Genomic DNA, 14797 nt, shown 5'->3' with positions numbered 1-14797 from the left:
TTTGCTAGTTTAGTATTTATTTTTCGTTTGTTCTAGTACTTAGTTTAATTCTCGCCTTCTACCATTTCCCCTAGCAACTGACTTTAGCAAACTATTTCTAAACATCCAGTTTGGGTGTGAGTGTAGTTGTGTAAGTGACGATACATGTGCGGGGATAGTAGTGCCATCCTTTTTTCTCCCTGCGCGATCAACAAAGCTTACTTATCACGAAAGTGATACATCGCCATGTGCTCTTGCTGACCATCATCCTCCTGTGTGTACCAAGGGTGGGAAAGGACACATGCCCCCCTCCCCTATCAGCCCAAGCTCAGTAACCAAAGCGTATTAAGGAGAACAAGCAGGTAAATGGAGGAATTAGGGTCACACCGCGAGTGATCAGAAAAAAATGCCCATGTGCCACCTTGCTACTCGAAACCCTAGGAAATGTTTCGGAGCTATTTTTCCGTGGAAATCTGTCTAATCTCGGAACCTAACAGGCAATAAAAGGTCATGGTGTTTATGAGCTGGTATGTTTCTCTACTTGGGCATTTAACATTGTAACTGAAAATCGAGTTGTGAGCCTTTTTTCAGTCACTTCTTCTTAACTTGGGATAAAACCAGATTTTGGATTGTAATCCCACAGATGATCAAAAGGTGACTAAAAAAAGCAGGCAACATGCAAACGGAAGACCCCAAAAGTAGGCAACATGCATACGGTTTCCGCCTGATTTTCATTATGAAAACCATAGTAGTCCTTACAAACATCAAACTCACCCCATCAGCAGAGCTAGCATGGTGAAGGAGACGGACCTCCGAAACACTAAACTACACTCTAGAACCAACTGCTACTACACCCATAAAGGTAAACTAGAGAGTGTCAAAAATAGGTGCATATTACAAAGTTGACATAAACGATGCTCGCCATGCAAAAGATAAAGTAAATAACATAAACTGGGCAAATAACCGAACTACTCCAAAGAGGGCTATCAGGGCGAGAGAAACATCAATAGTCACAGAGGACGTCATCTTCAGCAACCTGTTATGCGCAATATGCTAGGATTCCATCCTCTCGACACCCTGTAGATCTCACTTTCCACCCGCTCTAGAAGTCTTGCCCCCTCTTCAGTTCCCTTTGACTTTTCCCTGCTTATCTGTAGAATAGACCAAGCATCAATCAAGTACCAGAGTTCATACATAACCCCAAAAGGACCAGGTGATCAAAGCAAATATCATTTATGCAAGTCTAAATAGACCACATCAATCCATATATACCCACACATAATTGCCTATGTCTACCCTTATCAAAAGGAGATAACCAAGTAGTGAAAAGGCTTTTAACATCAATGGGTGCAGAGTTTATACCAAAACTACATTGCAAAACACTCCAAAGAAATTTAGATACAAACCAACGCATGAACAAATGATCAGTTGTCTCATTAGCTCCACAGACAACACATTTAGGATCTCCATTCCAACCTCTTTTATTCAAATTGTCATTAGTAAGCACATTGTTCCTGACAGCAAGCCATAAGAAAACTTTAATTTTTGGAGGAATTTTTACTTTCCATAGAATTTTGAAAGAAAAATTGAAACGACTTGATCACCAATTGATTATAGGAAGATTTAACAGAATATTTTCCATCAACAATGAGTGACCAAATTAAAGTATCCTTCTCATCTTTCAATTCAATGTCAGCACAACACTCCTGAATTTCATTCCACTTATTCAAAGTGTCTACCTAAATCCTTCCAATTCTACATTAGACTACTCTGTTGTGTACACTTCGGATATGCGTGCCTATTTAGGGCTTCTTTGATTCAAAGGATTCTCAAAGGAATTTTGAAGGATTCTAATCCTTACGAACTTTTTCTATGTGGGTTGTTTGATTCGTAAGATTGTAAAGCATAGGAATTTTTTCATAGGATTCATTTGCGCTAGATTTCATAGAAATTTTTTCATCCGCTCAAACCTCTTTAAAAGAATCCTACGCTTTTCCTATGCACAATCAAACACTCATACAATCCTGTATGATTCAAGATGACATGCCACTTTAATTAATCCCACGTTTTTCCTATTCCGGTGTTTTGAAAATCCTACTAATCAAAGAGGGCCTTAAGAGAGATCTTACCAGCGGGGAGGGGATTCGCGGGGAGGCGGCCGATCGACGGCGCGCGCCGGTACACCACGGTATTGCGCACGTGGTACCCGTGCTACAGTTGCTTGAGTGCTTCCAGGGTTGTTGTGATGCGAGGTTCCACCGTCGACCATCTCCCGAAGAGGACGGTGTTGCCGTTGCGGGGATGAATCGGGAAGGTCGCGGCTTGCCCGCACTGGGTGGTTCCTGTGCTCTCTGTGGGTTTGTCTTGTCGTCTCCATGGGTGGCCGCACTGGGTGGTTCTTGTGCTCTCTGTAGGTTTCTCTTGTCTCCGTGGGTGGCCGCACTGGGTGGTTCCTGTGCTCTCTGTGGGTTTCTTTTGTCGTCTCCGTGGGTGGCCGCACTGGGTGGTTCTTGTGCTCTCTGTGGGTTTCTCTTGTCGTCTCCGTGGTTGGCTGCACTGGGTGGTTCTTCTGCTCCCTGTGGGTTCTCCTCGCCTCTGCGGGTGGCACCACGGCCGCCTTCCTAAGAGGAGGAAGACTTGGCAGTGAGGAGGGAGCAGAGCTACTTGGGGCTCCTCCTCCTAGTCGACTGAACTGGACCAGGACCATCACGTTGATGCAGTTGTTTATGGTGATGCGCTGCGGTGCTGGGGCCACGGCTCTCGCAAGATGGCCATCTGCTTCGCGGGCGAGCTCGAGGTCCCTGATGCAGCTTTCGATCTTCTGGTCGGCGTGTACGAGCTCGTCGAGGTCCCTCTTGCGGAATTTGGGAAACAAATCGCCGACGGCGGCGCTCTTGTGGGACTCGACGAGCCTGAGCGCGTCGCTGAGGGCAACGCCGAGGCTATCCAGCGCGGTGGCCATGGCCGGCCCGTCGCGGTTGGCCCTCCGGTAGTGGGACAAGATTGTTTCCAGGGTTTTCACACGGTCGGAGAGGTTCTGGCACTTGATCTTGATCTCGCTCGCCGTCCTCTCCGATCTGGCGACGAATACCACCGCCGTCTCGATGGCTTTCACCGCGATGAGGATCGTCTCCAACATATTGACGGCCGAGTTGGCCGAACTAACTAACTATAGCTTCGCATGCATACCGATCGACGATCGGTAGATCGATATCTAGCTTGGTTCTTCCTATACTATCCCCACCCCATGACCAGAGCACCCAGAACTCAATATAACATATTGCTTGGAATGCGATGGTGGCCGGCCTGCATTATTCTATATGACTTTTTATCCCGACCCCATGTAAGAAGGTTTGACCGAACACTGGCAGTTTGACCCTGCCGACAAGATAATTGTGGAGGCAGAACTGACAAGTCACAACACAGAAAGCCACGGAATTTACGAGCCATTATGCATTCAAATGAATTTGCAGCGAGGCCATTTGTTGGCTGCACACATGAGGAAAGAGGATGGTACAAGTGGGCTGTTGAGAGCATCTCAAGCCGTTCGGCCCCCCAAGGACGCTTTTAGGTGGAAAAAAGCGTCTCTTGAGGGCGTCGGCGATAATTTGAGCATGGGGCGGGGTGAATGATTCCCAGCCGCGACCGCACCGGCATGGGCGATCTTTTTTAAAAGCCCAAATTCGGCGAAATTCGGTAAATTTGGATGAAATATAGGCGTTTTTCATTGATATTTGGCAAATTTTTACATAGATAAAAGACATAAAAAAAACTACTCCTAGTTCATGCCGAGGAGTTTGTAGAAGGTGGTGTAGTCATCGTCGCCGTCTTCGTCGCCGTCGCTCGGCGGCCCGTCCTTTGGGGCGTCCTTGCTGCAACCCTGCTCTGGGTCGCCTCCGCTGGCTTGGCGCAGCGACCTCGTCGTCGCTGTCGGAGAGCACAACAACGCCGCCCTCGTCGTGGCCGTGGTGCCGCGCCGTGATCTCTTCCAGAGCGCGGCGCTGGCGCTCCATCTCCTGCGCGACGTAGTCCTGCCACGACCATAAGAGGCCGCTCACGAGGTCGGCGGCCATGGCCTCGTGCTCCTTCTTCACAGGGAGGAGCACTGCCGGCTCCTGCTTTGGCTTGACAAGGCAGGAATGGCCGCGGGGAGGGGAAGGGGCGCGGCCACCCTTGTTGATAAAGATGCCGCTGCTGGTGCGCCGACCGAGCGACGTCTCATGCGGCTCGAGCTTGACGGGGAGGAGTCCTGCCGGCGCCGACCCAGAGGAGCGGGAGCCCGAGGACGACAAGGAAGGCGTGTCCATGCGCCTCGGCGTCCAGGAGCTTCCCCGACCGCGAGAGAAGGAGGGCATCGGGTACTCGAGCGGCGGCTCATAAGCGCCCTCGATGTGCGCGAGCACAGCGGAGAGACTCCGTCCCGGCGCGCCCCACCATTCACGGCGGCCCTCCGCGTTGTGGCGGCCCCCGACGCCGGGGCACTGTTGGTGGATGCCAGCTGCTCGGTGCGGTGCCGCTCGAAGTACGCGGACTAGAGCGCGTGGTTGTCCGCCGCGTACTTCGGCAGCTGGCGCGCCTGCTCCGACATGTTCGCCCGGTTTGCTGCGATCTTGGCGACGCGTTCCGCGCCGAAGGGCAGCGAAGGCACAGGGACGCCACCTGCGCTCAGCCGCCATGCACCGGGCACGCGCATGTCGGGCGGCGTCGGGTAGTTGGCCTCCTGCAGCAGGCACGCCTCCCACTCATGTGGCAGCGGCGACCGAAGTCGTTTGCTGCCGCCCCGTGACCGGAGAACCTCTCCGCCATGGCGAGTGCTGTTTGGGCGAGAGAGGAAGGTGGTCGACATTGGGCTTGAGCTGTGCGGGTGAGAAAGAAGGCGAGAGAGATGGCAGTGTGCGGCGAGTGGCGGTGAGGTCAGCTTTTATAGCGGCGAGAGGGCGGGAGCGGTGTGGATGAGTGGTGGCAAAGGGCGGGACGTGCGGCTCGCCATCACAGTGCCGTCTGTATATCAATGGAAGGCTGACCGTTGGCAGCCTTGGCATTGAATCGCGCGGGAGACGAGGCGAGGGGATGAGGACAAGGAGGAGGACGAAGCCTAGTCGCTAACTCGGCGGGCCCACAGGGTGGGAATTTGGCGTGGAAAGTTTTAGCGCCATTTTTCTTTCCCCCGTCTCCCCCGGTCAGCCCCCAGCGCGCTGGGTTTAGCCTAGGTCCGCCATCGCCAGTTTCGGCCCAAACCGGCGAAATTTTGGCTCCTCGGGCGCGGCTAGGCGTTATTTTCACCGACAACAAAAAAGATGCCTTGGGAGGCGTGTTGGGGGGTGGTGATGCTCTAAATCGCTGCCACCATGGGGATGTCAAGTTTTACCACTGATTCGATTTGCATGGATGAAACATTCAAAAGAATTAGCACGGACCAAACATCACGACGCGCACGTGATCGTTTTGACTCTGCGGCCACGAGGGCCCACCGCCAGTCCGTCCGACACGCTCCCTTTCTCTCTCTGCCTCGAGCTTCTCGTTTCGCGTTAACCCACCATGTGACCCCCTGCCACCTTTGCCCATTCCATCACTTCACCACCCCACTTCCCCCAGCTAAACCACCTCCCCCCGCCTCCACCTAACCCCGCGCGCGCCACCGCCCCACCGCGCGCGGCCATGACGGGCCGTCGCCGCGTCCTCGTCGCGCTGGCGCTGTAGGTGTCAAAACCGGCGGATCTCGGGTAGGGGGGTCCCGAACTCTGCGTCTAGGATCGATGGTAACAGGAGACGGGGGACACGATGTTTACCCGGGTTCGGGCCCTCTCGATGGAGGTAATACCCTACTTCCTGCTTGATTGATCTTGATGAATATGAGTGTTACAAGAGTTGATCTACCACGAGATCGTAATGGCTAAACCCTAGAAGTCTAACCTATGTGTGTATGGTAATGAATGTGTCCTATCCAGACTACGCTCTCCGGTTTATATAGACACCGGAGAGATCTAGGGTTACATGGAGTCGGTTACATAAGAAGGAATCTTCACAGCTGGCCGCCTAGCTTGCCTTCCACGCCAAGGAAAGTCCAATCCGGACACGGATATAGTCTTCGGCCTTCGTATCTTCACAACCCATCAGTCCGGCCTAATGAATAGCAGGTCGGACGCCCGAGGATCCCTAATCCAGGACTCCCTCAGTAGCCCCTGAACCTGGCTTCAATGACGAGGGGTCCGGCGCGCAGATTGTGTTCGGCATTGCAAGGCGGGTTCCCCTTTCTCCGAACTCTAGGATAGTCTTCGGATGCGATGATTGTATCCGGACCTGTTACACACACCATACACAACCGCAGAGAGAATATATTATTTGCACGAATCAGATCTGTTGACAGCTTCTTTACAACGCGACATTGCGCTTGTCCGGTCATAATTTCGAACCGTTTTTCTTCTGCCATCCCACGTTTCAAGACGCGGTTGCCATTGGCATGTCCTGTCGAAGCAGAGATCGTGTCCCCTTATTGCGGGATTCTCATCAATGCGGGCATGGGTAACTCAACCGTGTCGTTTATACAGCCCTTGGGAATAGGCGAGTTTTTAGGACGAGTGGGGAGGCGCTTGACATTCGCGACCTTTATAAGGGGATGAGGACACTCTCCCTTTTCCCACACCCTTCTTCATCTCCAGTCCTTCCGTCCTCGAGCTCCAGCGCCCAAGCTTTAGTTTTTCCTCGTTCGAGAAGGCACTCCAATCATGTCCGGATCCGGAGCTGGAGGCAAATGGATGGCCTCTTTCATCAAGAAGAAGGACATCACGGGGCTCCGGGAGGCCGGCTATTTAGCCAAGGAGGTTGCTCACCAACTCCCTGCGAAAGGGAAAATCGTCCCTACCCCCGAGCCCCATGAGAGGGTTGTATTTCTCACACATTTCGTCCGCGGGCTGGGATTCCCCCTTCATTCATTTGTCCGTGGATTGATGTTTTACTATGTGTTGGACTTCCACGATCTGGCCCCCAACTTTATACTCAATATCTCAGCATTTATCATTGTGTGCGAGACCTTCAACGTGAAACCGAAGGTGGTGAGCGGTCAACAAGCAGAGTGCGGAGGCGCCATGGTGGGCAAAATGCCCAACGTCACCTGGCCCGAAGGCTCCTTCGCGGAGACGGTGAAGGGATGGCAGTCGGGGTGGTTTTACATCACCGAGCCGCGTGACGCCAATTGGGTAGCAGCCCCCGAATTCCGATCCGGAGTTCCGGTGCGGCTAACTTCCTGGCAAGAGAAGGGCCTGACCTGGGGATCCCTGGACGAGATAAGTGGGCTCCAGACATGCGTCCAGAACATGATAACCAAGAAGATCAGGCTTGTGAATGTGATCCAGGTCATGCTCATTCGCCGGATCCTTCCGTGTCAACGCCAGACTTGCTATTTGTGGAAGTACGACCCCGTCAAGCACCAGACGCTGCGAGGGCTCTTCAGCACGACGCACGAAGGCATCTGGGAAGTGCTCTTCAAGGCGGGCAAGACGCCCCAACCCACGACTGAAAGTCGCGGGCTTAGCTCAAAGCGTCAGACCAATTCGATAAGTCTTTTAATGCTTTGAGGTATACCCTTCACAGCATATTTTGAGGATGGATACTGAGCTCCTCCATCTACTTTACCAGGCCTGGATCGAGGTGGCGGAGCAGATTAGCTGTCTGGCTCCGCTTCCTGAGGAGGAAGAATTCCCACTTCTGACGAAGATGTTGTTTCCGGCGCCGTATGACGTGCCGGAGAAGACGGCCAAGAAAGCGGCCAAAGGGGCCAAGGAAGGCCCTTGCCAAAAAGGCACTCCAGACATGTCGTCCGAGGACGAGACTTCCTCTTCATCCGATGACGACGAGGAAGAGGAAGAAGAAGAAAACGATTCCCCACCTGAGGTGGGGAGGAAGAAGAGGGCGGCTCCCCCAGATCCGGAGGCGAAAGCGCCCAAGAAGGTTAAAGGCTCCCAAAAGGATAACTTCGTGTGGGATATTGATAGCAGTCCAGAACGACCTCGCCGGACCAAGCCTCGGGCCGCTTCGTAAGTACCAGAATCCGCAAACGTATGGCATTCTTGTTTTATAGTATTGACATATTGTAAGCTTACTGCAGTCCGGCACGTGATGGCTCCCCGCAGTCCTCGACTGAGGATTCGCTGGGCTCGAAGGAGAGGGCTAGCACATCTCCGCCACCTGCTCATTCCGTCTCACCCAAGGGTGATGACGAGGTGGTGTCAAAAAAGACTTTCCCAGGCCGGGGGGAGATTCCGGAGATCATCGGGGTGACGTCCCAGGATGATTTTTCGGCCGCCGGACATGTGGGGAAAAAAGTCCCCGTGGGAACTGGTGATGGGGCCCGAGTTCCCTTTGGACGTCAGCCGGATACCATCCCGGAGATCTACACGGCTCCAGGGTCCCGCGAACGGCGTTCCCTTCAAGGAGGGAATGTGCCTGTTCCACCGGTGACCTCTGTCCAACCAGAGGCGCCGGATAATCTGCTGGAGGCGCTACGAGGCGCCTCTATTGTGGATGAACATCGTGTCCTTATGGACTCAGTGATAGAGAAGGTTCAGTTCGTCAAAAGTGGACTGACCGAAGCCTGCACTAGCCTTCTAATGGGCTTTGAGGTAAGTGATTGTAAAAAATATCACAGTATAGACAGTAGCCCCTGATGCTCTGTTTGGTGTTCATGAAGAAAAGCCGAATAGAGGATCGAGAAGAAATATCGCAGGAGTCTAACATGAGTTGTCTATGTGAATAAGCAGGTATCGCTTAAGGCAGCCACTGCTCATGCTGCGGAGGTCTCCGGACTGAAGCGGAAACTGGAGCGGGCCGAGGAGGAGTTCGGCCTCGTGAAGAAGCAGCTGGAGGATAACCAAGGTATGTAGTAACCTGTAGGTATATTTCTAGAAAATGAATAGTCCGAATGGACTAAATTTTCATAAACTTTATTAGGGGCCACGACCGAGGTGGCAGCCCTTAAAAAGGTGCTAGCCGAGGCCGAGGACAAGGCGGCCAAGGAACGCGCCTCGCGCGAGAAGCACGAGGCCCGGGTTGGCGAGGCGCATCAAGAGCTCCAGAGTGCGATAGAGAGATTTGAATCCTTGGAGCGTAATTATAAGGCGCAAAAGTCCGAATTGGCCAAGGCCCGCCAGAGCGCGCAGGATGAACGAGCCGAAGCCCAAAACGCCCTCCAGGAAATTCAGGCGGCCCAGAAGATTACGGCGGGTAAGTCTGTCACCATGCGTAGCAAGTATGTAGAAGAAACGTTTTCCATGTACTTATCCTGAATTTGGATTTTCTAGGGGTGCTTACAGATCTGCCGCACAGTATGTTAGATGCTGCCAAGCATTATAGAGCCGAAGAAGGGATGTCTACGGAGAAGCTTTTCTGGTCCCAACATCTGGGATCCGAGCATCTGGTGCCCTTCAGCGACCAGCTAAAGCAGTTGGTCGAGCTGCACAGGTTGGCAGAGCTAGCCATGAAGGACCTGATAGTCCGGCTGTGGCCTGCCGATCCTATATCGAGCAGCTACTTCGGACTTGTGCAGCGGCTTGTGAGTGCCTGTCCGCGGCTCGATGCCGTGAAGCGGTCGATCTGCATTGAAGGTGCGCGTATGGCCTTTGCCCGCGTCAAGACGCATTGGGCGAAGGTGGATGCCAAGAAGCTGATGACCGAGGGACCGCCGGAAGGCAAGGAGCATCGTCGACCCGAGCACTATTTTGATGGTGTTCTGGAGGGGTCCCGCCTTGTGGCGGAGCAATGTTCGAAGGATGTTATATTCCCATGAGAACATGTATATTACCTTGTCCTGTAATATGGAACAATTATGTTATGTAGTATAATGCTTATGATTTAAATTTTACCTCCTGTGCGGCCGTTTAATAAATCTGAGGGTTGACCAGTCGTCGGCTTGTGCCCCCACGTAGATAGTACGGGGGTGTTCGGGATGAATCTAAACACTCTTTACTCCACATTCTGGTGCTTAAAGGAGGTGTTTAGCGCAAGGAACAAGGCAATCAGACTATGCGGCCTTTACCGCCCTCACTTAGGCATAGGAGTTTGACAATTAAGAAAGTTGGCGAAGCCCCTTGTGTTCGGAAGGCCGAATTAGGGGCGTTTATTCACGCCTAATCGGGAGAACCGATTCTTCGCGAGAAGCGGAAAAAATCTCCAACGATTTGGAACCTCTCGAACAGCTGACCGGCTCTCGCCGCATCATGACAGTCAGTTTTCGGCTTTCTCTACTGAGGTGCTCGTCCGGAAGAACCGGGACACAATCGCAAGAGTTCTCCCTTTACTACCCTAGCCGATGCAGCGGAACGTAAGGTAGTAAGCACAAGAGCCGAGCAACCCAACTATTGACCAAAGACATGACTCGGAGCCGATGCATATAATGCTATAAGTTCGGGGTGCCGAACTAAAAAGTGTTCGGACTTTTATTGCCATGATGCGGGGTGTAATGAAGCCCCTGGCGTAGTAATACGTACCATGGTGTATGTGTGCAATGAGTAATTAATACCGAGGTGAGAAAACGGGAAAATGGAGTAATAAGTGGACGCTACCGTGTATTCACCATTATGGTGTAACTAGTACGTCGAGGCATACTTTGTACAAGTAATGCGAGAAGCATGTAAGGCTATTTAACACGCCGCCACCAAGGGCGAGCTACATGCGAGTATGAAAAGCAATTATGGCAATAATTTAATAGAGACCACCTGGGGATTCCCTTGTAAGCCAGAGCTCCTTGCCTCCTTGGTGTGTTCTGTCGGCGTGTTTGTCCGTGTAGACCTCGGAAAGAGAAGGAAACCCGTAAAAAGGAAAAAGTAAAAGCATGCGAATCCCCGAGTCGGTCAAGCCGTACTGTGGATCACGAACGAGTTATGCCTCCGTCAATACCCATGGGGTTTTGAGTGCGTCGTTTATGTACGCGCGGTAGTAATGTCATTGCCTCATCGGGGCTGGGACGGAGGCCGAGTTGCTAATTCCTCGCGACGAGCCGAGCTGTCCTGCTACAGTGTTGTCTGGACCCTGTTGACGATGTCCAGGGGCTCGGCAGCCGCATTGTAATGCTGCTTGAGAAGGCCGCTCTGTACTTCTGCTGCTAGGGCGGCGGTGTGTTCTGCTGTACGGAGGGAGCGTTCCGTGTTTCCATTTACTGTAATGATGCCACATGGACCGGGCATCTTGAGCTTGAGATAAGCATAATGTGGTACCGCGTTGAATCTAGCGAATGCGGTTCGTCCGAGCAGGGCGTGATAGCCGCTGCGGAATGGGACGATATCGAAGATTAGTTCTTCGCTTCGGAAGTTCTCCGGTGAACCGAATACTACCTCCAGCGTTATTGAGCCCGTACAACGGCCCTCCACGCCTGGTATGACTCCTTTAAAGGTAGTCTTTGTTGGTTTGATCCGCGAGGGGTTAATGCCCATCTTCCGCACTATGTCCTGATAAAGCAGGTTGAGGCTGCTACCACTATCCATCAGGACTCGTGTTAGGTGAAACCTGTCAATAATTGGGTCGAGGACTAGTGTGGCTGAACCGCCATGGCGGATACTGGCTGGGTGATCTCGACGATCGAAGGTGATCAGGAATGATGACCATGGGTTGAATTTTGGGGCGATTGGCTCTACCGTGTAGACGTCCCTAAGTGCTCGCTTACGCTCCCTTTTGGGGATGTGCGTAGCGTATATCATGTTCACCGTTTAGACTTGAGGGGGAAATATCTTCTGCCCTCTGGTGTTCGGCTGCCGGGGTTCCTCGTCATTGTCCTCGCTATGTGATTCCCCGTCCTTGCTTCTGCTGTTTATCTTGCTAGCTTGTTTGAAGACCCGGCAGTCCCTGTTAGTATGGTTGGACGGTTTGTCTGGGGTGCCGTGTATCTGGCAAGGACGATCGAGTATGCGGTCCAAGATGGATGGTCCTCCGCTGCTCCTTTTATATGGCTTCTTTCGCTGGCCGGACTTGGAGCCACTGAATCCGGCGTGAACTGTAGTGTCATCTGTGTTATCGCCATTGCTTTGGCGTTTGTGTCTGTTGCGCCGGAGCTTGCCGGTGCTACTTTTGGCCTCGGAGGGGCCTGTTTCGTTGGCTGTGTTTGTGCTGCGAGCTAGCCAACTATCCTCTCCCGCGCAGAAGCGGGTCATAAGTGTCGTAAGGGCTGCCATAGACTTCGGTTTTTCTTGGCCGAGGTGGCGTGCTAGCTATTCGTCGCGGATGCTGTGTTTGAAGGCTGCTAGGGCCTCGGCATCCGGACAGTCAACGATCTGGTTCTTTTTGGTCAGGAACCTAGTCCAGAATTTTCTGGCTGATTCTCTAGTTTGTTGAACTATGTGGCTTAAGTCATCGGCATCCGGTGGCCGGACATAAGTTCCTTGGAAGTTATCAATGAAAGCTCTTCCAAGTCCTCCCAGCTGCCGATGCAATTCTCAGGCAGGCTATTTAACCAGTGTTGAGATGGTCCTTTAAGCTTTAATGGGAGGTATTTGATGGCGTGGAGGTCATCTCCTCGAGACATGTGGTTATGGAGAATAAAATCCTCGATCCATACTGCTGGATCGGTTGAGCCGTCGTATGCTTCAATGTTGACAGGCTTGAACCCCTCGGGGAATTCGTGATCCAACACCTCGTCTGTGAAGCAGAGAGGGTGTGCGGCACCTCTATAGTGGGCCGCATCGCGGTGGAGCTCTGATGGAGTCCGTCTGCGGCATTCGGCTCGGGCGTGTTTAGGTTTGTCCCGTCCGAATAGGTAGCCGTCGTTGTGCCTCGAAGCACGCCCTCACGATCCGTAGATTGATCTTGTGTGTCCTGCTCTATCGTCCAGGATCTGCCGGAGGTCATACGTGTGACCCTGAACTCTTTCGTCTTTATTCTTACGAGGCGGTGGGGCAGGCTCCTCCCTGGACAAACCTTTTTCAGGCTCTTTGCAGTGGCTATGAGCTGAAGCTTAAAGCGCTCCTGCTCGGCAGTATCCTCTGGCACGATGAAGTCTTCGTTGCCAAGGCTTGTCTCCTCCTCGGAGGGTGGACGGTAACTATTGTCCTTCGAGTCATCTTCTATGGCCTGTTCGTCGGGGTTGTCTTGCCTGCTGTCACGTTCTTGTGCGGATGTAGCCCCGACAGGGTCTTCATTGTTTTCGGCGTCGCCCGGAGTACTATTTTCTCCGGCGCCAGTATTGCCGTCCTTTGAGCGACGAGGCTTAGAGCGGCGTTTGGGGCGCGGGCGCTTGGACTGCGTCTCAGAGGGTTTATTCGTGTTTGGCTCTTCTTTATCGTCACCAGATCCTTTAGGTGTATCGACCATGTACACGTCGTACGAGGAGGTTGCCGTCCAACATCCAGTAAATGGCGGGTCTTGGCCTTGCTCATTGTTGGCATTGTCGCCATATCGTCGATGTCTTCGGAGCCATTGTCAAGCACGTCGGTTAGGTCATCGACGGTGGCTATGAAGTGGGTGGCGGGTGGGAAGCGAAATTCCTCGTCACCCGCCTCTAATTCGAACCGAACATAGTTCGGCTATGAGTCCTCCTCCAAGGATAAGTTCTTTAAAGAATTTAGCATGTCATCAAAGGGTGAGTGCTGGAAGAAGTCTGCGGCGCTAAATTCGAAAATCGATAACCCATCCAGCTTGGTGTCCGCAGGCGCACCTGATTCGGAACGTGTAGCCGGAGACGAGTCCGGAGTTCCATTGACGCAAGTAACGCAGGATGTCGAGTCCGTGTGCGGCTCCAACGCCGTGGACTTTGTGGCCTCGAAGGGCATGATCTGCTTCGGTTCTGAGGCCGTTGCAGCAACATGATCCATCTCCTGGGTGTGATTCGATGACGGATTTAAGTCATGTTCATCGGAGAGAGGGGGAGCGACTGCCGCCGTCTCGAACCCATCGAAGATCAAGTCTCCACGGGTATCCGCGACGCAGTTTAAGCTTCCAAATCTGGCCTGATGACCAGGGGCGTGGCTATCGACCTGCTCCAGATGGCCAAGCGAGTTGGCCCGTAGTACGAAATCGCCGAACACAAAGGTTTGTCCGGGGAGGAAGGTTTCTCCCTGAACGGCGCCATTACTAACGATCGAAGGGGCCATCGAATCCTTTGCCGACGGCACAGCGGAACTCTCAATGAAAGCACCAATGTCGGTGTCAAAACCGGCGGATCTCGGGTAGGGGGTCCCGAACTGTGCGTCTAGGATCGATGGTAACAGGAGACGGGGGACACGATGTTTACCCAGGTTCGGGCCCTCTCTATGGAGGTAATACCCTACTTCCTGCTTGATTGATCTTGATGAATATGAGTGTTACAAGAGTTTATCTACCATGAGATCGTAATGGCTAAACCCTAGAAGTCTAACCTATGTCTGTATGGTAATGAATGTGTCCTATCCGGACTACGCTCTCCGGTTTATATAGACATCGGAGAGATCTAGGGTTACATGGAGTCGGTTACATAAGAAGGAATCTTCACAGCTGGTCGCCTAGCTTGCCTTCCACGCCAAGGAAAGTCCAATCCGGACACAGATATAGTCTTCGGCCTTCGTATCTTCACAACCCATCAGTCCAGCCCAATGAATAGCAGGTCGGACGCCCGAGGACCCCTTAGTCCAAGACTCCCTCAGGCGCTGCTTCTCGCCGTCGTGCTCGCACCCGTGCCGGCCGCGTCCCAGCCGCTGCCGCTCGACCCGCCGCTATCCTGGGTGTTTCCCAGCCCGCGCCTCCGCGCCGCCTATGTTGCACTGCAGACCTGGCGCCGCACCGCCATCTTCTCCGACCCGGCCAACTTCACCGCCAACGGGTCCAGCCTCAACATCTGCGCCTACAATGACGTCTTCTGTGC

At 52.9% G+C, this 14797-nt stretch overlaps 1 protein-coding gene across 1 annotated transcript; it reads right to left on the bottom strand.

The window, feature by feature from the left end:
* Positions 1-678: 678 nt before the first annotated feature.
* On the bottom strand, positions 679-3279 carry LOC109759357 (uncharacterized). The gene is made up of 2 exons (XM_020318180.4): positions 2109-3279; positions 679-1130 (listed from the first exon to the last, which is right to left on the bottom strand). Coding segments are annotated over exons 1-2 (1011 nt in total). The 5' UTR covers positions 3119-3279; the 3' UTR covers positions 679-1129.
* Positions 3280-14797: the final 11518 nt, after the last annotated feature.

Source organism: Aegilops tauschii, chromosome 7 (genome assembly GCF_002575655.3).
Source record: "Aegilops tauschii subsp. strangulata cultivar AL8/78 chromosome 7, Aet v6.0, whole genome shotgun sequence".
Lineage (NCBI taxonomy): Eukaryota > Viridiplantae > Streptophyta > Magnoliopsida > Poales > Poaceae > Aegilops > Aegilops tauschii.
Note: the sequence above shows the minus strand (reverse complement) of the source record. Positions and strands in the feature narration are given on the sequence as shown.

Coding starts and splice junctions, on each gene's coding strand:
- LOC109759357 (XM_020318180.4), bottom strand. CDS start 3,118: ATGTTGGAGACGATCCTCATCGCGGTGAAAGCCATCGAGACGGCGGTG.